The sequence below is a fragment of the Vespula pensylvanica genome, chromosome 8, assembly GCF_014466175.1.
Source record: "Vespula pensylvanica isolate Volc-1 chromosome 8, ASM1446617v1, whole genome shotgun sequence".
In the NCBI taxonomy this organism is placed as follows: domain Eukaryota; kingdom Metazoa; phylum Arthropoda; class Insecta; order Hymenoptera; family Vespidae; genus Vespula; species Vespula pensylvanica.
In genome coordinates, this window is record NC_057692.1 from 5,716,638 (window position 1) to 5,740,621 (window position 23,984).

The 23,984-nt window shown below is 33.1% G+C and overlaps 2 protein-coding genes and 1 long non-coding RNA gene across 4 annotated transcripts in view; 2 read left to right on the plus strand and 1 right to left on the minus strand.

Moving 5' to 3' along the window:
• LOC122631239 (lymphocyte antigen 6D) overlaps positions 1-16,837 on the minus strand; it is a 61,247-nt gene extending 44,410 nt beyond the window's left edge. The window contains exons 1-2 of one of the 2 annotated variants that reach the window (XM_043816668.1): positions 16,067-16,837; positions 15,709-15,991 (exon numbers count right to left, since the gene is read on the minus strand). In XM_043816668.1, coding sequence (XP_043672603.1) covers positions 15,709-15,769 — 61 coding nt within the window. In that variant the 5' untranslated portion in view covers positions 15,770-15,991; positions 16,067-16,837. Of the gene's footprint in view, positions 1-15,708 lie in introns of both variants that reach the window. The other variant, XM_043816666.1, reaches the window with a different exon arrangement.
• Positions 16,838-17,039: 202 nt separating this feature from the next.
• LOC122631240 lies at positions 17,040-20,663 on the plus strand. The gene is made up of 3 exons (XR_006327656.1): positions 17,040-17,198; positions 18,978-19,419; positions 20,153-20,663. It is a non-coding gene; the product is annotated as an uncharacterized LOC122631240 (long non-coding RNA).
• A 1,357-nt stretch (positions 20,664-22,020) lies between these two features.
• On the plus strand, positions 22,021-23,764 carry LOC122631237 (ubiquitin-like domain-containing CTD phosphatase 1). The gene is made up of 2 exons (XM_043816664.1): positions 22,021-22,289; positions 22,560-23,764. The coding sequence occupies exons 1-2, from the start codon at positions 22,130-22,132 to the stop codon at positions 23,384-23,386; spliced, it is 987 nt and encodes a 328-aa protein (XP_043672599.1). The 5' UTR covers positions 22,021-22,129; the 3' UTR covers positions 23,387-23,764.
• The last annotated feature ends 220 nt before the right edge of the window (positions 23,765-23,984 follow it).

Here is a 23,984-nt window from a genome sequence, read left to right on the forward strand (position 1 = left end):
CTCTCTCTCTCTCTCTCTCTCTCTCTCTCTCTCTCTCTCTCTCTCTCTCCTGTTCCTTTCGTTTCTACTGGTGCTGTTCTATTTTTCCGAAAAGGTTTGCACAGTTTTTCCTCGAGCATTCCAGCACGTAATACAAGGAACTCGAGTACCGGTAGTTTGCTTAACAATGCAACCCTCTCTTCCTCTTCCTTTTCCTCTTCTTCTTTCTCTTCTTCCCATCTTTATTTCTTCTCCTTTCGTGTCTAACCTTTCGCAACTTTTTTTTAAAGAAAATAACATCTCGAAGAATCTTTTTCCATCATTTCATCGTCAACCTACCGTAACGTCTCACGAAACAAGAAGAAGAAGAAGATAAAGAAGAAGAAGAAGGAGAAGAAGAAAAGAGTAAAGAATGTTACCACACGAGAATCGAAAACTATTCATCTTTATCGATACTCGGCCAAGTGTTCTCTCACGAAATTGATCTACTCTTATGTATGTACCTACTATGTCTTTCCCTTCCGATTCCCTCTCAATTTCTTTCCTTTTCTTCTTGTGCTTTTTTTATTCTCTTTTAGGAGAGATAACTGTGAAATATTATCGAAGGTTAGATATATACGTTACCAATGACGAACGATATTGAAACTTCGATCTTCTACTTCGATTTGATTTTCCGAAAGAAATCGGTTCAATCCTATTCAACAATATTCACTTGTGTATACAGTAAGCCGTATAAGTTAGGTATTGGAACAGATTTTGAAATTGAATAATTGTTTCGAGATTGATTTCTTTAAAATTTTTCCTACTTTTTTCTTTTTTCTTTTATTTTTTTATTTTTTTTTTTTTTTTACTTTTAAAAGAAAGATAAGAAAAACAACGAACTTTTTGTACGATTTTTTTGTCGAGTTAGTTTTTATAAAAAGAAATCCAACAATTATGTTCAACGAATTGAAAAAGTTTCGGGATATTCGTGAATACGTGACTCGTTTTATATGGTGATAAATATGAAACGAATAACAAGGAGTTTTCTTTCACTATAATGATTTACAAATTCTAACATTAATGTTTTTTCTCTTTGCGCTAAAACGTTATTACTTTTTCGAGATGTCAGTTAAAACTTTCGCGTAAAAGAGCTATTTTAATACTCGTTTAATATAAAAATATATACGTAAAATTATTTCCAAAACTATAGTACATTTTCGAAAATATTTCAAATAAAACTTAATGTTTCGAGATGAAAAATGATCTTGAATTATCTTGAAAAACCAAAGTTATGGTCGATTAATTCGTCTCGGAGTGGAATACAAGCCTACTTAAGTAAAAAGATATAGTTCCGTACAAAAGAAAAAGGAAGGTCATCTTGAAATCTCAGAAACACGTTCACCTAAAAAAGATTTGTGATCTTTATAAGATGTCTCTACTGAAACAGAATAAAAGTTATTCGAAACATTTTTGGCACCGAACTATATTTTGAGAAATAATTGCATGTGAAATTCTAACCAAACATAAATATATGTATATATGTATATACATTAATATTTACATTTATATATATATTATATTATACGTATATATATACGTATTATACATCATATATAAATAAACGAAAAATTTCAGATTACTACTAAAATTAAAAAATTATTTATTATCAAACTTTATATATAAACCTAGTCGAATAAGATATACAAATTAAGAGATCCGTGGCTTTATCCAACTTATTTCATAATATAGATGCATGTTATAATCCAGTATACGTATCAAATATCTATATACATAAAGTACACGGTAGAGGAAAACCAAGCAAGAGCATCGATAAGCAGCTCGCTAAATAAATAATAAGGTAAATATAAACTCGGCGTCGTCGTTAATTCGATGTTTGTTCCCGATAAAACGAATCCGTTTTATCTTTTGTATGTTTTATACCATCGACTAGGTAACGTCGACTCACTCGTGTCAGAGTGAGCATTTTTAAATCCGCAAGAAAAAGACAGTCGAATATTCCACAATGTCGCGAAGTAAAAAAGGTGGCACGATGACAGACATAAAGATGCAAACGGTCGTTCGTACACGGCAACAATAGCAACGAGTTGGAAGGTTGGCTTAATTAACGCGAAACCGGGTTTTTGTAGTTCTTCTCGGCGTCGTCGTTCGCGAGGAAAAGAACGACAAAGCGAAAGTAGACCTTTCGCAAGTTTCAGGCCTGGCCAAAGGAGTCCATTGAAATGAAAAAAAAAAAAAAGCGATAGGAGAGGGAGAGAAAAGAAAAACGGAGTGGCAAAAGTGAAATAGAGAAAAGAAAGAGAGAAAGAGAATAGAAAGAGACATGCTCGAGGCATTTTAGATGCTGTCACGTTCTAAGAAATGGAATACGTGATAACTAACCCTTTTCAAATAACTTTCCAAATACGAACTTGTGAGGCTACGCACTTGTGACTTTTACAGGTACAGTTCACGTACTAAATAATGCGGTCATCTTTTCTTTTTTCATAATGAAAATGTTTAATTTTTTCCAATTGTCTTCGTTACGTGTTCGTTGAGAACTATCATCACGATTTCATTGTAAAATGAAAACTAAAATTGTGTCATATATACATATTAAAATTAATAATGATGCCGAAAAGATAAAAAATGATTACCTCTTTATAATAATTATTATCTAATAGTTTCTAAAATATCCTTTAATCGTCATTACCTCTTTATAATAGTTCCTTCAAAATTATCGATGATAATCAGTGCAAATGTAATTTCAGTTACTCTATATTACATATATACATACGTATATACCTACGATTCCTTCGGAACAACGCGAAAGATTTAGAATCGTCCCAGAATCCCAGCTCCGAATGCTGCGAACGTAAGCTTAAGCACTCAGTTTTACGAGAAGCTTGTAAACACGAAAACGCTGTCTTCGCAGCACCATTGTGCCTTGTAAAATAGAAAATGGAAATGCAAACTCTGTGACGTTTCTTAATTCGAAATATCAATGCGTTCGACGATTTATTTTCCCTTTTTTTCTTTTCATTTGCCAATTCTTTTTTATTTATTATTTTCTCTTTTCTCGTCTCTCTCTCTCTCTCTCTCTCTCTCTCTCTTTCCATCAACTTGTTTTTTCCTTGAAGAAATATAACATGATCATTCATAACACGTAAATACCTTGTTCAACTTGGTCCATTAATTATCAACTTCGAATTTACCAGACTAACTCAGAAAATATTGCAATGTTAAGCTTCTCTCTCTCTCTCTTTCTCTATGTATCTATCTATCTATTTATCTGTCTATCTATTTATTTATCTATCTATTCTATCTTTCTGTCTGTCCGTCCATCTTCCTTGGGAATAAATAAATAATCAATCAAATAAAACAAATTTGTCTTATCGATCAAATTTCTTTCCATGTTCGAACTAACTATATATCTATAATGCTTCGTTATGAAATCTTATTTAATGGAAATACACAATCAAATTTCATTTCCGACATCCCTTCGTTATCATTCCTCTTTTCTTTTTACAAGAATTCAAGTACCAAGTAAATCATTAACAATCATTAACAATTAACTCATCATCATCATCATCATCATCATCATCATCATCATCATCATCATTAAAGGATCGTTATGAATGCTCGATAAAAACATTGATTTTATATTTATGAGAAGATTGTACGAAGAAGGGAAAAATAAAACAAGAGGATGATTTGATTTTCGAGCCAAAATGATTATTTTCTCTCATAGAAGGGTAAAGTTTCGTTGTTAATAGAAAAAAAAGAAGATGAAAAAGAAGAAGAAGAAGAAGAAGACGAATAAGAAAGAAAAGGAAGATAGGTTGAATTCGATTCATAGTAGAGTTTCATCGTCGTGGTAGTGATATCGAAAAAAAGAATGAAATTGTCGAGGGATTAAAGGCCAAATCCGGTGTTTAATTTTCTCCCTCCCTCTCTCTCTCTCTCTCTCTCTCTCTCTCTCTCTCTCTCTCTCTCTCTCTCTCTCTTTCTTTCTCTCTTTCTCTTTTATGGAACAACAAACCGAGAAGTCCGTGGAATCGTTAATGAAGCCTCGATCTCGTGTTCGCATATATATAACGAAAGTCCGACGGTCGTTGAATTGCAAATTTCTATGAAGGTTTTCCGCTCCGAGAAGTCGCGAATTTTCGCGAAGAGGAAGAGAAGTTTAATCTGAATCGTCAGGCTCTCATCGTTGATCGAATTAACGATAACCTTCATTGATCCGAGTTAAAGGTGGTCGTCACCACTTTAAATTGGTCTAAATCTATATCTATGTACATAATCTTTCTCTCTCTTTCTGTCTCGAACGTTTAAACAGAAATTATACGCGGCTTACCGTCACATTAGCATTTAGCTAAGAAAGATACTTTATGCGGGAGGCCATTCGACTTCATTTACCTTTCAAGAGAAACGAACTTCTCGCGTCGACGATTTTGAGTTTATCTTTTGGATAATTCAGAAGGTATTCCATAAATTTCCGAAAGGTCGGTCATGTGTCGTGAAACAGGAATACAGTGTGAAAATGAGAGAGAGAGAGAGAGAGGGTGGGAAAGGAGGGAAAGAGAGGAAAAGAGGGGTAAGGAAAAGGAAAGAGGAATTACAGGAGAACGTAGGGTTGAAGTAGGAAATAGCGGTGGTACAGCACGTGCATACGTAAATTATTTCCACGAGGACGCACCTTCTACCTTAGAGTCTCGCAGGTTACGTCGAGAACACTCGAGAGTTGTCGTTGAAAGCCGCTTTTCGCCGGTTAGAAGACCACAGTGCGACTACTAACGTCCGAACAAACGCGACCATTGCAAGACTATACGAAACGAGGACTTCCATTGAAAAGAAATTAAGAAATAAAAAAGTTAGACTCGCCGAGTTATCAAAAAATATATATCTTCTAATTTACTTCCGAAATAATATCGTAACGTTAGTAAGGATTGAAAAGGAAATGATCGAAAATAGAGAAAATAAAAAACGGAATAAAAACGGAAATCTTGAAGCAGAGGATACAAAGATGTCAAGGTTCTACGTAAATGTGTTGATGTATTAAAGTAACACACGAATACATATATAACATGACCAAGGTGGCCCTTTCATGCGTAAGAACTAACAAAAAAGGGATCAAGTCGTATATGTATACACATACCGAGGGTGAAATATATAGGTGTTGAAAGAAGCTCCTCGCACCTCGGTACAAAGACGTTATTAATATCAAGCTACGTGCTCGGTCAGGGAGCTCAACCGGAAATTAGCCTTCGCACTCTATCTTCAACCCCTGTATATGAGAATACACCCTGAAGCGTTTAGTGTCGATGACCAAGTATCTCCATTTTTCCATCACTCTCTCTCTCTCTCTCTCTCTCTCTCTCTCTCTCTCTCTCTCTCTCTCTCTTTGTTTCTCTACCTATCTATCTGTCTATCTATCTATCTATGCATCTATCTTTATCTCTCTTCCTCACTCTTTTTGAAAGAAACAAAAAAAAGGGAGAAACGTCACGCTAAAATGTGGGACCCTTTTCGAGGACCTTATTATTTTGACTAAATCCCATACCACGTTCAGTCTTATATTCATTGAACGAGAATAATTAAATGACGTGGACGTTGAATTCCGAACGAAAAGAGGCTCTTATGAGAGGCTCAGGTGAGCGAACGGACGATAATTATATCGATAAAATTGCTTGGAAAATATTTATAAAATTCTTAATTCAAGTATATCTAAGTAGGTTGGTACCTACGAACGAGAATAAAACACTTGATCGAATCGTTTCATAAGACTTTTCACTTTATAAGATTATCGGTATTTATTGATGTAATAAAAACGTATTGCGCGCAGAAAATCGTGCTGGTACATGTACGGTGATACTAACTTTAACTAAGCTGCTTTCGTTGTACGTATAAATCATGCTTCCCTTCACGATAAAGTAAACGAAGAGAAAAAAATGTGGATAGCGTTCCTCGGCCATTGTGCAAATACTTGAGAACGTTTTGTTAATCGAAAATTTTATGTGCTAAGGTCATGATATAATAGGTATACCTATTTATATTATACAAGCTGTTCCATTAATAAGATATTTAACTTTGGAAATTGGTTCCATTAATCGTTAAAATATTATATTATTATTCTTATATATATATATATATAGATTATATATAGATTATACATTTTATTTCTTAGTTAGATCTTTTGAACATTCAAGTAAATGATAGAAAATTTTTTTATATGAAAACGAAGATTGTTTATTGAAATTTTCAAATATATTTAACGATCTTATTATAAGAGGAAACATTATGAGACTTCATAAGATATAATGAAGGAAGCGTATCTCGATCTATGTTCTTTTGTTCCTTTTAATTAGCAAAACACGTTTCTCAAGTCGGTAGATTTATTAATGAAAGCACTTGTAACTACATATCTATGCAGAATATCGTGTACTATGTAGGATGTTCACGCTATTATATAATCAACTTGTAAGACAAAAATCTTAGAGAGAACAGTTTTTCGTGAGTATTCTGTATAAATGTATAGATAGATATTATATGTAATAATTCGTCTAAAACGAAATATGTTTTAATCTCTATACGGTACTTACAATCGATTCGACGCTCACAAAACAGACACCTTCGGAGAAATATTCTTGCGAATCGAATCACGCGAAGTCTCAAAACACGAAACATTGAGGAAAAGGAATAAAGTAATGAAACAGAGAGAAAGAGAGAAAGATAAGAAAAGAAAGATGCCAGTAAAACACTAAAATGGCTTAACTTTCTCAAAGTTATGAAACACGAAGATCGATATGACTTATAACTTTAGTACGGCCTTCAAATGAAATATCTGATGGAAAGGAAACTCGATGCGATGGAGTACGCGACGTTAATTCAAATAAACCAGAATAAAACGATGTGTGTTTGTAAAACACACGCGACGATACTTCCTTCGAGTCTATTATTTATTATAAAGAGTTATATATTATATAAGCGAGATTATGCTTGATCGAAGCTCGATAATTTTTTCATTCTGTCGAATATGAATATAAAGGAAAGGTAAAAACTTCGGAATGATATAATCACTGACAAAATTATATATTTGAAGTACATACGTGAAAACGAGTGGATGGCGTAGCATTAAAATTAGGAATGTAACATCAAAGTGGACATTGTCTACATGATGGTGGTATATTCATGCTCATATATGGTCATATATAGTCAACTAATACATCATGAGAAATTGGGAATCCGTGAATGATCAAATAAGGGAAGGTTCACCTAATTTCACATGGACTGGTACAGAATGTAAATTGCCATATTTGGGCAGACATGAGCAAAAGAATCACTTTTCAACCACTGACAAATCAAAATTATAAAATATGAACATGTGTTCCTCTCTGATCGAGTTAAGATATTTATTTTTCAGAAAATTTATTACATTTAATCGATTTAAAATATTTTTTAAAGGAATAAAAAGTTGTAATTTTAAAAGTTGTAATAAAATTGTATAATGAAAACGAATGAAACTTATTATTATAACGATGTTTTGAATATAATTGCTTTACATTTTTTACGCGAAGAGATGAAAACAAAGTTGGATAGAGGAGAATTGAATTCATCGTCCGGCAATTTCCGAGATTTATTATTCTGTAAATTAAAAAAAAAAAAAAAAAAGAAAGTAATAAAAAGTAATTAAAAAAATAAATAAATATATATAAAAGAAAGAAAAAGGAAGAAGAAAAAATATAAAAAAAGGAAAAAAGAGAAATCCATGAAAAATATTAGTACTAAAAATAATACCGATGAAAGTTAATATCCAAACGGATAGACAGAGAGATATTCGAGATTAAACATCGGGAAATATCTTCAGATATAAAATTACGAAGAGGTCAGTTTTTTTCTGCGATTCCTAAAGTATCGTGCATCATGTCGAAGATTAAAGGAAAGAGATTTGACAAAGAAAAGATTATATTGCAACGGAAAGCTCTGGTACGACGACAGAAACTATGTAGAAAATCTTGGCGGAAGTTTTATCAAGTTTCCGGCATGAGACGTCGAGGTGAAATCCGTGACGGTGAGGAACGTAGAAAAAGAAAAAGAGGAAAAGAAATAGGGAGAGAGAGAGAGAGAGAAAGAGAGAACGACGAAAACGACGACGATAGTAGAAAAGCGAGTCGAAGATGGTCGAAATGGACCTTTCCGTTAGCCTCTACCCTACCTTCTTCTCCTTCTCATTCCACTCTTCTTCAAGCAGTCGTTTTTTAACGTCTACTATCTTCATTACGTGCTCCGTGCTCTCAACGACGATCAATTATTGTCCTCTACCGAGAGAAAACTTTTATCGAAGCTTAAGGAGAGTTTTTATCTCCGACGCGTGCCCAGGACCTCCCAGAGGAATAGAAAGGAAAGAGCTTTTGTTCCTTCTCCGAAGAGAATGAAATAATTTTGACGTTCCTCAAAGATATTCTCTTTCTTCTTTTACGAGACGTCGTTGAACGATCAGAGCCGAATGAAGAAGATTGCTCGATAAAAAGAAAGATGCATATATATATATATATATATATATATATATATATATATATATAAAACAGATTTATAGAAGGTTTCGTAGTTGGTGCAGATACAGTGATAAATGCACCCCTCGTAAACTAAAATCGAACGGAAATTACTTTAAGCTAATAGGTCAGTACCGAAGGTGTCGCGTGACGTAAAATACTGAGAGCGCATGAGATCGATTTTCGACGAGTCCATATCCTCCCCGAACTCCTCTCGAACCAACGAAAATTTGTTACTTCGAATGAGAGATATGTCAGTGCCTAAATATAACGAGAGAGAGAGAGAGAGAAAGAGAGAATGAGAGAGAGAGAGAGAGAGAGAGAGAGAGAGAGCGAACAAATTTCAAAAAGCTTGCCTCGAACGAACTTAGAGACTGATCGAAATTCGTCATTGCGCGATAAAGAAAGAAAAAGAAAAACATGAAAGTGGAAAGTAACGTTTTCAGTCAGCACAAAAATTTGCGAAGATGTTGGATAGATATTATGCAGGTCCCAATCCGATCTTATATTTCTTCAAATGGGTCACATACTTGTTTCTCCAGTGTGATCGAACTTCTCCAAGGCTTTTTACGAGATCGAGACTTTTGAAACTCTTTTCGAAACGTATATATCGTCGATATGTCGAATAAAAAAACTTATGTTAAAAAAAGAATCAATGAAACAGCGTAAATCCTTAGCTTCTTTTTCTTTCTACGTTCGTTGCTTTCATAATTAATATCGTATTTCGGTTAAATAAAAACAGCTTCTTATAAGAAACATTGATCTATTATACATTTAGAAACAGAGAATACTTATAACTGCTTGAATTTTATGTAAATCTCTTCTCTCTCTTTTTTCTTTCTTTCTTTCTTTCTTTCTTTCTTTCTCTTTCTGTGTCCTTCAATGAGAGCTTCCGCAAAAAGAAGCCCGTTGCTCCAGATTCTTTGAAACGATACTAAGAGCAAAGTGAAATGGCTCTCTTTTACTATGGCGCCGTTACGCGTATGAAGAAAAAAAGCGAGAAAGAGTTGCGTTCACTTTGTCACCGCTTAAAGTATCCAACGATATAACCATTGATAACAGAAACATTCATACAACGTCCCTTGGGATAAGACAGAAGAAAAGATTTTCTTTCGCGAGAGAAATTGAGAAAAATTCCTATCCATAGTTTCATATTTTCTTACTACTTTTTCATGCAGTCCACGATCAAAATCGAGCTCTTTGTATATAGAAATGTTCCCATGTGTGTAGGATATATATATGTATATATATAAATTCATATCGAAAGGAATTTTTATACCGGCCATTTTTATATATTTCCTAAATCCGAAGATCAAAGACAAATCCTGATACTCCCCTATCATTTGTTCTAATAACTTTTGACATTACGCTGATATAGCGAGTTTTACGCTTTTTACATCGAATAAATAAAATGAAACTTTATCATACGATGAGATTAAACTGATTCTGACCATCTCATTCTATTCGTACGTTTCAATACGATTTTGATTCATTGGAAAAGCTTCTTCAAATATGAAAAATGATCTCAAATCGTTCTTTCTGAAAGACAAATACGAAGAACGATTTTATCTATCTATCTATGTCTATCTCTTTTTGAAGGATATCTCGTCAATCTTTTCTCATTGAAAAACTTACACGAAAATTCTCTACCTTCTTTTTCTCTTATTTCTTTGACTTAACGACAGCTATGATGAAAAAAAAAAAAAGAAAGAAAGAAAAGAAACGAAACGAAATCTAATAAAATTTGATCTTTAAAACTTCGAGTCCGGTTATATCGCAAAGAATATTGTCTATCCGATGATCCTTTTTCTCTAACTCCATCGATTTTAATACGCAAAGAAAAAGAAAAAAAGAATTGAAATGGAAATAATAAAAAAGTTTTTTGAAAAAAATAAAAACTTTTCTTAGAAGATATTTATAAAAATATTTAACTGTACCACGATCAAATTTCATTTCATTATGGATTGTCATCATGTTCACGTGAGAAAATGATAATAATATCCATCGTGTACCGTGTTTATCATGTCATGATGAAACCAAATCGATGATAGGTTTCAAATAGGAACCATTACATCCAGTTGGACTTGACAATGCCAATAGAAGCTGCGATCTACGGGAAACGATGAAACATGTGAAATACGCACAGTATGTATACATGTATGTACTGTATGTATAAATCGACCGTACATCATATATATATATATATATATATATATATATATATGCATGTATATCATCTATTCTATCGATATATACTAATGCACATACATACGTACGTACTTGATAATAGAGCATACTTATATCGTGTGTATATGTATGTGTGTGTGTGTATGCATATATATATATAGATATGTATATTATATATTACCCGAGAATATGCGAGTTCACGGATACGAACAACGATAGCCACGTGCGCCAAGTTGGATTACGCAGCTGCTTATCCATGTCATCCAGATCCGAGTGATATATCATCGCCGATATGTACGAACACGAGCAGCCATAAATTATAATATCCTAATTTTCGTCCGACCATTTCGTCAAACTCCGAATTAATCTTATCAACGATACTCGATTATATTTCATCTAATTGTAAAATCTCTTTTATTTTTCGAATACGCAAAAATCGTGAGAATCTAATTGGAGAATATTTAATAACGAGTTTGAAACAATACGGTCATTTAAAAACGTTCCCTAGATTTTTTAACGAGCTATTATGAAAAGCGACAAACTTTTATCTTCTCTTTTCCTACCATCCTTCCTTCCTTCCTTCCTTCCTTTCTTCTTACTTTTCTATTTTTTCCCTCGCAAACCAAGTACCAACAATTATCGAATGATTTAATAAAATTGTGCTAGGTTAGTAATTTAAATGTTCCACATTTTCCCTTATAACATTTATGCGAATGTAGGTAATTTCAATTCAACGAGATGTGTGTAATGTTCGTTTCTATCTATAACATATGTACATATATATATATATATATATATATATATATATATATATATATATTAAACACGTATGTAGATATAATAATGAGATTTCGAAATTATTCATATACCTATATCCTACATTAAATATGATACATGATCATTAAATCTTTCCAAGAATTTGCTACGAATTGAAACGCGTTACGTCAACTGCGTCGATCATAAGGACCTTCCTAAATGCTTTCAACAATCTCGTTAACCTCTCGCGCTGAAATCTGTTCTAAAGTGTTATCTGTTTCTAAAATGGAAACGACGTACTATGCACCTAGATTGCATTTATTATTTGAAATAAATAATTTGTGCAATCAACAGCGTTATATGCAGAGAACTTTTGCGTTTATTAGAAAATTTTATTAATTATATCGAGTACAATGCGATAGTAAAATAAACTTATTACTTTTTATTAACTACTATTTCTATTCATATTTTAAAGTATTAAAATATTTTTAAATTAAAAGCGGTAGTAAAGTTAGTGACATTATTCGTCATCTTTCGAAAAAAAAAAAAAAGGAAAAAAAAAAAAGAAAAAGCGACCGATAATAAACGAACATATTTTCCTAGAAATATTAATTATATTATATCAACAAAAGATAAACAAAAACCTCAACGAAAAAAAGAAAACGTACGACAGATATATGCGAAACGCAATAAACACAGTATAACTACTTGAAAATATAAGAAACGTCCTGTTACACATTTCGTATTGCTTTAAAATTGATCACGCCATAGAAAATGATGAATAAATGACTTCGATACATCGTTAATCTTATCTATATTAATCCAAGTAATGTAACAATATGCATTTTTCACACACGATCTGTTGAAAACTTTGATAGAAACGATTTTAAGTAAGTAACACCTCGCTTTGAATTGCTTTAGACGAGTTAATCACGAATATCTGCCAGCTCATTTCTAACGCAAAAACTTAAATACCGAAACTTTAACGAGACTTTGTATGAAAATATTAGAAAAAAAAAGTTGTTTATTTACGTGATGCAACGACCTTATCGCTTTCCTTGTGAATGGGTAATAACAGTGCGAGAAGTGACACTACGTCAGGATTAGAATCTTCAGAGAAGCAAAGAGAAAAAGAAAGAGAAGAGAGAGAGAGAGAGAGAGAGAGAGAGAGAGAGAGAGAGAGAGAGAGAGAGAGAGAGAGAGCAAATCGTGATAGCTCTAGCTTCATATTCATCGTGTCATAAAGAGGAAGAGAAAAAGAGTGACCTAGAGAAGGAGAAAAGTGTGGACGAACGGAGAAAAGTGTGGAAAGGGCAGAAACGTGGCATCCTTTTACAAACTTCCATTACCTGATTGCCTTCATGAGAAGAAAAATATTAGCGATAAAACAGGCACATTGTAGAGATATCTACGGGAGGTTCGGAAAGAGTGCATCGAGGATGAATCATTTTTGCATATGATTTTTCGATGAATCACACGGACTCCGAACAAACAGCTTCATTACCCGTAAAGTCAATACGCAAAAGGTTTCAAATTCGTATTGTCCATTGTTGTGAATGACGATAAAATGGACGTTTAAGAAAAAAGAAAAGGATAAATCGTTGAAGACGTTCTCCTTAGCGCCACGCTTTGACGCCTCGCTCTTTTTATGATAGGACAATAAGGGCGAAGAAGGAGTACTATATAACGATATATAAAAACGCTCGAGATCGATAATACAAAGTAGAGTGAGAAAAGAGAGAGAGAGAGAGAGAGAGAGAGAGAGAGAGAGAGAGAGAGAGAGAGACAGAAAAGAAAAAAGAGAGAAAAAAGATAGGTTGTTGCGATCGATTATAGCGCGTAAAAGCCATTAACTCCGCTAAAGAGAACGAACCGGCCACATGGATGTTCGATATAACGGTAAACGAGTTTTATAATTTCATAAGCATTCTATTTTAATAAAAAAAGAATAAAAAGGAGAAAAGAGACGAAAGAGAAAAAAAAAGAAATAAACATCGCGACCACTTTCTCGTATTCTCTTTATATTTCGAATAAAAGAGAATAGGGGAGAGAAAAATGATTTATCATGGAATACGATCAAAGAGATTACTTACGATAATCGTCGTTCATAAAAGTAGTAAATTAGGTCGTATTATATGCGAAAGAGAAAAAAAAAAGAGAGAATGAGAGAGAGAGAGAATCGTTAAATAAAGAACGAGATTTCGATACTGTACTCTATTTCATGATAACCGAAATTCCTTGGAAAGTTTTTCTTTTTTAAATAAGATAAGTATATACTTATTTACTCTTACCGTATAAATGTCATTTTCATTAATACTTAAAATAACTACGAATATTTTCTCATCTCCTGAAACGCGACAAGCATTTAATTATATTCCTGTTTGGCTAGATCCTTTTTATTATTACGAAGTTTTTGTTTTATTCGAAAAATGCCGATTCGTACCTTAAAAATAAAGAAAGAGATAGAAAGAGAGAAAGAGAGAGGAGAAAGAGAGGAATCAGACGGACAAAGTTTTGTGGTAGAAGGAAAAATTGCATTACGATCACAAATTTTTATAAAACTTCCTACTATGCTCGTCGCATTTTGAGCAATCGTTCTTTGTTACAAATTCTCTCTCTCTCTCTAGCTTTTTTCTTTTTCATCCTCTTCTTCTTTTATAACCAATACTTACTCTTCGACGCTATCCTTACGGAAAATTATCATATTCTAATAATGATAATCCTTAGCAGGTTATTCTTATTTCTTTTCTTTTTTTTTTTTTTAACTTTCTCTCGTCTATCACAATATTTTCTTCATCTTTTTTTATCTCCTCGTATAATCTTCCACACACATAAATACGTAGATATCTGTTAGCAAATGAAAACAGATTCCATTGCGCACGATAGAATACTCGCGCATTTTTCTATGACGCTTTAATTCTATTATGCAAATCCTTTCTATATATGACAAAAAAAAAACCATACTCACACGCACCCACGCACACATACTCGTGCACGTTGCGGATTTCCATATCCGAACTAGTTCTCTCTTTTTTCTTCTTTCTTTTTCATAAAAATTTCACGCTTTCTCAATTTCATTTCTAATAATAAAAACAAGACAAAATTAAAAAAAAAAAAGAAGAAAAGAAAAGAAAAGAAAAAACAGAGAAAGAAATAGGACACAAACGTTCGACGGGAAGATTTACCTTTTCAATTTCTCTCTCATATGATTTCAACGTTTTCATCTATATCCACCATCCATCATGAAATCTAATTTTCGCATTGACGAGGACGAGCCTCCAGTGAAGCAACGGAACGGACGTTTCAGCTTGTAAATTTGATAAAGAACGAACGACTCGATCGAAAGTCCGAGGTTTCGTCAAAAATAAAAGGACCATCGATAAAAATCGAGAGAACGCTCTCATATCGATGGTATCACGATGGTTTCGCGTTAATTGGATGTCAAGGGAAACTTAATTAGAGGACTCCCTGATGTTTACACGCTCGCGCCGAACCTTTGCTCGTTATTAGTCGCCAACATAGGAAAAGCTCGTTGCTCGTGAACCCAACATAATTTCAAGCTTTTATACCTAATTTATGCTATCCTTGCAAACCACTCCGGTTATTTTAGATACGTCAGAACCCACAAAGCACGTCAATGACCTCGAATAATTCAATAATCATCGAATCTATTCGCTATTCGAAAGTTTCTTTTTAAAGAAATTAAAAATACCTAGGTCGGGCTATATTAAAAATTTTTTTTTTGCCTCTTTTTCTCATTATTCCCTAATTAAAAATTCATCCTCGTCGAGAAAAAAAAATTGTCCGTCCACTGGTGTTATTAATATGATTTAAAAATTATTCAACACCTCGACGATGGTCTCTTCCCTTTCTCTCCTTCTCTCATTATCGCTAATTTAAACTCATTTTTCCCATCACCACGTTCGTCTCTTTTCTCAGACCTTCTACTTCTGCTAATCATTCCGAATATTTTTCAATCGTTTTTCTATCAATAATTAGGCTCTATTAAAAAGAGAGAGAGAGAGAGAGAGAGAGAGAGAAGAAAAAAAATATCGAATTAGAAATATTGAAAGCGTACGTTGTAAAGTCTAGAGAAAAAGAAAAGATGGAACGCAGAACAAAGAGGAGGGATCATTCGATGACAATTACGTAAGTATTTTACAAATCAAGATGTAAAGGAGGAAACTAAAATGTAATTTTAACGAAATCGATCGCAAAAGAAAGGAAAGAGAGAATGGGAATGAATTTTACTCACCAACGCAAAGGACGAGTGCCGCGACGAGAATCGGCGGGAAGGTCCTCGAGGACGAAGACATATTTGCTCCTGTGATTTAGCTTCGTAGACGCGAATTTCAGGACAAAGGAGATTGAGATGGAGATGGAGATTGAGATAGAGATAGAGATAGAGACAACAAAAAAGATCCTTGCTAGCACGCAAATATTTCCTTTCTTCTCCCTTCACGAAAGATGCAAATATTTCTTTTCTTTCCTGCTTCCTCTTCTTTTTCTTCTTCCTTCCTTCTTCGTTCTTGATCCCACTAAGAATTATCTTTATCAATGATTTCCACCAGCAAGGATGAAATTCACCAATCGTAAAACGCGATGATACGCACGTTTAAGAAGAAAAAGAGGGAGGCTAGGAAGGCACTGCTGGATCGCGCACGCGACAGCGAAGAATAAATACCGAGCGTCCCTTCGATCGTTTTTCTCTTTAAAATTGTTTATACGATCGTAGTCTCTCTCGAAAAAAAAATTAACTTTGAGATATCCTTATCGCAAAAAGAGAAACTGTTGTTATTTCTTTTTCTTTGGTTTCTTCACCTTCTCCACTTCTAATCTTCTTCTTCCTCTTCTTATTTTCCTTTCTTTTTTCCCTTCTTTCCAAATACGTACCAGATGAAATACTCCCTTTTTAATCTCTCTATCAATTTATATTATCTCGATCGTGATCGAGATCATCTATAAAGTACCGGAAGAGCGGGAGAGAAAGAGATAAATGTAGACAAAGCGAAACAAGCAGAAAAAGATAGAAGAGAGAAAGAAAGAAAGAAAGAAAGAAAAAGAGAGAGAGAATATATTTAGAAAGACACGATTGTATCAAGATCTCTCCTCGCGAAGTTTCTCTCCGGGAACGCGCACCTTGTCGACGATGAGAGTGACGAAGAGAAGGAGAGAAAAAGATAGAGAGTGATAAAGCGTGTAAAAGAAAGAAAGAGAGAGAGAGAGAGAGAGAGAGAGAGAGAGAGAGAGAGATAAAGAGTGATGACAAGTACAACGAATCGGGGAGGGGTTCTCTCTCTTTTCTCTTTTCTTCCTTTTTTATATTATTTTTTTTCCTCTTTCCCCTTCTTCTTCTTCCTTTTTATCGTCGGTTCTTTTTTTAAAATATATACATATATATATATGTATGCATATATACACACGCACACATATATATACGTGCGTATGTATCTATATATATATATTATATATATTATATATATTATATGTATACATATATATATATAATAGAAAGCCGTGCACACAGAGCGTCCTCTCGAGCGTATACGTCGTCTGATGCGGCGCCGCCGTCGAACTGACTTTGCACGTTACGCTGCTGCAGTAGTAGCGACGCGCCGCTCCTCCTCTCAGTTTCTATCCGGGGCGTCGCGCGCGCGATCCTTCCTTCCTTCCCTTTCGTACATGCGCGACCATACGATGGAGAATGGTCACCTTTTCAACTTAAAGACAACGTTCCATTTCTCTGTACATACTTTTCTTCTCGATTCATTGAATTGTTTCCTCAATTATTTTCGATTATTCCCATCGATCATTTTATTTTCGCTTAATTTTTCGATTTAATAATAAGTGAATTTTTTGGATCAATTTAAATATTCGAGTTTCACGATCAGTTTTTATCGCAAAATTTAATCCTACGTCTTCTTTCTTCTTTCTTCTTCTTCCTTCTTCTCCTATGTGTACATTCTTATATTCGATTAATTTCATTTCTTTTAGATCGTTTCGATCGGTCATTTTATTCTCGATTCATTTCATCGAATATGACATTCGAATTTGCGATTAACTTTTATACCACGATTTAATAGCGCCTTTAATTTAATCCTTCCTTCCTTCCTTCCTTCCTTTCTTTCTTTCTTTCTTTCTTTCTTTCTTTCTTTCTTTCTTTCTTCCTTCTTCTGTTTCGTTTCATTCCCAACTTGAACATCGTTTCGTTTCTCTTCTCATATTCTCATTTTCGATTAATTTCATTTATTTTTGATTAATTTAATCGAATATAACATTCCAAACTTAATTAGATTTTATTTTAAAATTTAGTTGTACGATCGTTCCGTCCTTCTTCCCTTTCGAATATGTACGATCGTACGATGGAATAGTTTTCAATTTGCTTGGACATCATTTCGCTTCTATATCTTTTATTTTCGATTAATTGAATTTATTTTCGTTTATATCGATCATTTCGCTTGTAATTATTTCGATCGATCATTTCATTTTCGATTAATTTAATCGAATATAACATTCGAATTTACAATCAGTTTTTATTCAAAAATTTAATTGCACGATCTCTTCTCCTTCCTTCCTTCTTCTCTTGCCTACATTTCCACCCTGCTTGGACATCGTTCTATTCCTCTTTTCATATTCTCATTTCCGATTAATTTAATTTATTTTCGATTAATTTAATCGATTATATGTTCGAACTTGCAATTAATTTTTATTCTAACATTTACTTGTACGTTTCGTCCTTCCTTCTTCCCTTCCGTATATTCTTATATTTGATTAATTTAATTTACTTTCACAATCCCTCCTTCTTTCTTTTGTACATTACTCGCTTGGACATTCTGAGCACTTATTTTTGCAGAATTTACTTAAAATGTTATTAAGATTTCTTTCGTAATATTTAAGAAACTAGAATTATATATATTATATATAGTATATTTCTTAAATAAAAGTAAAGTTTAATATAAGAATATAGAGAATTAATTTTCCTATATATTCTATCAAAAACGTTATGAAAAATATTAGATGAATATATGTGCAATTAACGCATGCTAATTATTTAATAAAAATTCTAGCAAAACATCGATTATTCGAACAATGAATATTCACATAATCGATTGATAAAAAATAGATAGATGATATGCGATAAAGAAATAGCAATATTCGTTAGTTTTATAGGATATATATTGTTAACTATAAAAAGAAAAGAAATAAAGTGATAAAAGTTAATGGTTATCGATCGTATTGATTCGATGATGAAATAATGAAACATTTATTAAATTTTCGATGTTTCGTTCAATCGACTCTATAAACTTTTTTTTTCGAAAACAAAAATATAAAAACAAAAAAAAACTTCTTCGTATTGGAAAAAATAAATGTTTGTGAAAAAAAAATACGAGAAGAAAAAAATTCTATCTATCTATCTATCGAGTGATTCGAATCGAATCTAACTTTTCACTAACATAAAAAACATGTATTAATCAAAGAACACTGTTTCCCTTTGAATGTCGCGTAATTACGCGCCAATCGCAGGCAACTCGAAAGAATTAAATCGACGAAGGAATTCCCAGACGGAAGAATGTCAAGAAATAAAAAGTGTTCAACAGGAGATAAAAAGACAAGATATTGGAAATTTCTTCGTTAACCTCGTTTCCATCTTTTCTTTCGTTTTTCTTCTCTTTTTCTTTTTTTCTTCATTTTCCATCTTTCTTTTTAAATTACCATTTACTATTAGTCAGATGTTCTCTCATATCGAGATATCGAGAATTTCTTTAAAGCGTGTCCACGTGTAAGTTAACGAATGGAATAGTATAACGTACTATAGTAACGCATCAATCATAGGATGTTCTGCAGGTGAAAGCATCCCCTGACCACACTACGTCGTCCTTTCCTGACGTCTCTCTCGTCATCGTGAACGTATTTGTCGATCCCTTTGCGTGCGAGCGGTATTTTGTTTGCACAAAGAAATGGAAAGGTGAGGTAGAAAGGAAAAAAAAGAGAGAAGGAGAGAGAGAGAGAGAGAGAGAGAGAGAGAAAAAAAAAATAACGTGTCCGAAAAAGAGAAGAGCTCGTCGTCGCGCAATGAAATAGCTTTTCGAATCGATTATTTCTAGTCGATTGATTCAAATCCGCTTTACTCGATTCGATTGATACGTCTGACACGATGCGATCGAAGTTTCATTTAAAGAGTAGAAAAAAATGTTTCAAAGGTATTCGATGATGGCCCGACAAATCGATACTTTAAACGTCACTTACAAACTTCTCTAATATTGATCTTTCAACAATGTCATTTATTTTAATTTAACTTTTGAACGATCGTATCTAACTCTTTTTTTAACTTCGAACGTTTCTTTTTAAGAAATTTTTATTTTATATACACATATATATATATATATATATATATATTTAATAGACATCTATTCTTATGTTTAAAAGATTGTATGTGGTAAAAAAGTTCACGATGTTGGCAAGGAAGCTTAGTCGTACAAGGCCAGCGAACCGATTGTCGTCATCTCGATACGCAGATGCTGAATTTCGTGATTTATCCGAGCGGAAGTGGCCATATCCATAAGGAAACTTTCTTTCTCTCTCTCTCTCTCCCTTCCTCCTACCCTCCCTCTTTCACCCTCTCTCTCTCTCTCTCTCTCTCTCTCTCTCTCACCCTCTCTCTCTGTCTCTGTCTCTCTATCTCCCACTCTTTCCCTCAGTGATCAGTACTACTAGCAAATGCCAAGATTCGGAACTTTGTCGAATGCCAAACCCAGCAAGTTTGGTCCGAACGATATCCGAACCGTCAAACCGCGTTTGTTCGATCGAGTGTAAATCTTTAAAGAGATCCGATTGATTGGATCAAACTGACGATATGTTGAACAAAGCAATACTGTGACTTTGTTTCTCTTTGAATGGAATATGTATATATATGTGTGTGTGTGTGTGTGTCGCGAAAATAAGATCAAGTTTAAATTATTATTTGTAAATCGTCGTTTGATATTATTCAAAGTTTTGTGCATTAAAAGTTTGTCGGTAGATAATGAAAAATATTATTAGAAATTATATAATATTTATAGATTATATCGCGATTCTTTTCGTATCGGTCAAAATTGTTGACCGAGCATAAAAACATTTTATTTTTCCTCTTATAATTATTTTATATCCTACCTTCTTTTATTTTACACAGCTGCGTAGAAACGTAATTGCTTTAGATGCACTCATCTGCACTACCGGTCCTATTAAAAATGCGTTAGTGTATTATTAGTGTACTCGTGCGCGTTCAAAAGGGAAAGGTGTGACTAACCTGCGCAAGAGTGAGTATCTCTAGTTGGAAAAGGAGCATTTTTGATGGAATATCTGAAAAAGAAACAAAATAGAATAGAAAATGATACATGTAGGGTGTCTACGTTGGAATTCGCTTTTTTTTTTCTTTTTCTTTTTTTTTTTTTTTTTTCTTTTTTTTTATTCAATTAGAACAACGAGACGCGTTTAATTAATTTTCGGAATAGAAACTTTTCATTCGTTGCAACAAGAATTTTGCATAATGATTTCGTTTTTTAGTCAATCTCTTTGATAATATTCGATTTTTATAAATAAGACTGTTCCGTATGTATTTGTTTACAATGTAAAAGGAACGAACCACCAAAAATTTGATAATCTAACCTTTACATCATACCCTTTAAGGATTTTGCATCTGTAGTACTAACTGTGAAAGAAGACTCGTTAAATATATCACACGTCGTTAACGCGATTCAAATAGTGCCTATTTAAAATCTTATTCATTGATGGATTATTTAAAATAAAAAATAATGATCATATCCTTAAGAAAAATTGTTGTTTTCTATTTATAAAAATTCGATCAAAAAGTGTGATCAATTGTTTTAATCATATTATAACTAGAAGAAAAACGTATCAAAATTATACCTCTATATAATTGTAATTACTTTTGATATGCTGCCATTGTTCCACCGTTTTCCCCGGATCGTTAAAAAGACCATTGAAAAAAACCGTTGAAAGAAGTACTTTCGAAAGGTACAAAATACAAACAAAATGCAATCGCGAGATCATACTACCGCACTCTTACGACGTCTCAAGGAACTTATTTACTTCAAAATTGCATAATTATTTCGATCTGCAAAATGTGTCCTATTTTAAAACGTGGAATTACACAAATTAATTTGTTGTTACGTTGATTCGAATAACGTCTATTTTCCATCATTTATCATTGTCATTAATCGTTGTTACGGCCAATAAACTTGAATCATCACGTAATATTCGTCGAATCTGTGACGTTGGGACAAAAGAAATCATTTCGCGATCTAATAAAGACTTGTGTTGATTGGTCGAAATTAAAATTACGTAAATTTCCTAACTTCACTCAACTATTACGTATTTAACCGTAATAATTCAAAAAATCAAAATTACAGATTAAAAGATTCCAACAAAGTTATTTTCCGTTTTAATGTATCGGCTTATTTATGACAATAGAATTAATCCTTTTAAGATGGATTTTGAAATCTGACCAATCAAATAACGTCGCTGCTACGCAATAGTAAAATGCTCCTCAATCTGAATAAAGGCACCGACTCACCCTTACGATTTTTTTACTATCTGTTTACCCTGTCAAATAATAGTTATCAGTATATGGCTTTGTATTTGTAGTTGCATCGCATCTTTTATTAGAGGAAGCAACGATGGAGAACGCAATCAAAATCATTGTAAAATGGAGCGGAAAAGAGTACGAGATTCTTGATATCTTGGAATCTGACACGGTCCTTTCAGTAAAAAATCGCATACACAAAGAAACAGGCGTCCGTCCAGAGCGTCAAAAATTATTGAATCTCAAATTCAAAGGTTATGTTTTGAACTGTTTTTATAGACCTATGAGTCTTTTTAAGTGACATCAAATGTCTAGCCTTTTATAATGTTCCATTATATATTTTTTAGTTGTATCCTTTAAAGTTATCAATCTATATCCTTTGAATGTATTAAGTAATTTGTCAAGTGTTACTTGCTTGTAATATTAGAAATAAATTAATTTAGTTAATTTTGAATTGTTGAAAATTAATCTCTTAATATATCTTAACGTTTCACAAAGGTCTATAGAAACTTTGTATTTACCAGGCAAAGCAGCACAAGATGATGACATTATAGGGAAGCTAGGATTAAAACCAGGTTTTAAATTAATGTTAATGGGTTCTCGAGAGGAGGACATCGCGGAAGTGAGTCGAGCTCCAGAAAATATGCCGGATGTAGTGAACGATCTAGACATAGAGGAAGAAGAAGTAGAAATAGAAAAGGCTGAAGTATATTTATCTAAAATACAAAAGAGAATTGATCAATATACCATCACAGAATTGAATCCTCTTAGGGAAGGCAAGAAACTTCTTGTACTTGACATAGACTACACTCTTTTTGATCATAGATCAACAGCAGAAAGTGGAGCGGAGTTAATGCGGCCATATCTACATGAATTCTTAACGCGAGCTTACAAGAATTACGATATAGTCATTTGGTCAGCAACCAGCATGAAGTGGATTAACGAGAAGATGAAACTGTTAGGTGTCTCGAATCATCCAAATTACAAAATAGCATTTCATCTAGATTCTCTTGCTATGATATCCGTTCACACGCCAAAATACGGAGTAGTGGGAGTAAAACCTCTAGGCATTATTTGGGGAAAGTATAAACAGTTTTCGGCAAAGAACACAATAATGTTTGACGACATAAGAAGAAATTTTATTATGAATCCACAATCAGGTTTGCGAATAAGACCTTTCAGACATGCGCATACAACTAGGAACAAAGATAGAGAATTATTAAAACTATCTAAATATCTAGAATTAATAGCCAAGGTAGACGATTTTCAGACTCTAAATCATAGAAAATGGGAAGAATACAAAGCAAAAAAGACGCATGATAGAAGAGGAGAGAAGAGTGACGATGAATAAATATTTATCTTCATTTATTTTCATTAATTTGTATCAGATTTTACATTTCATTGACATCTGATGAAGAAGAAATCACTTGTATTGACAACTGTAAGAGAAGAAAGGAGAAGACAGTATGCTAAATGTATGTCTTGTTAAAAGTCTGTTTAGTAAAATGTAAGTGAGAGACCAAGCCTAATTAAACAACAAAATCGTGCTGAACTAGAAATGTTTTCTGCATATTATAGAAAAGTTTCTGTTCGCATAAGCGCATGCTTGGATTATTAAAACTATATATATTTTCACATGTTCCGATGTATAATGTACTTATTGTATATGCAGTAGGTACTAAATAAATACGTCAAATCTTAAGCAAATAAAGTCTTATTCAAAAAAAAAGAAAAATTAAATGTGTTCTTATTTAATTCTCCCTATTAAAATATGAAAATAAAAAATGCGTCCATCATTTTTCAAAAAACAGTCGTACATCAAACATTGTCATTTTAAAGTATACACGCTACATGAACGAACTTTCAACAATGTATACATTTATCAAAATCAGAGACAAGTAAATACGGACGATAGTCCGTATATGTAGTCGATTCTCAATGACATACTT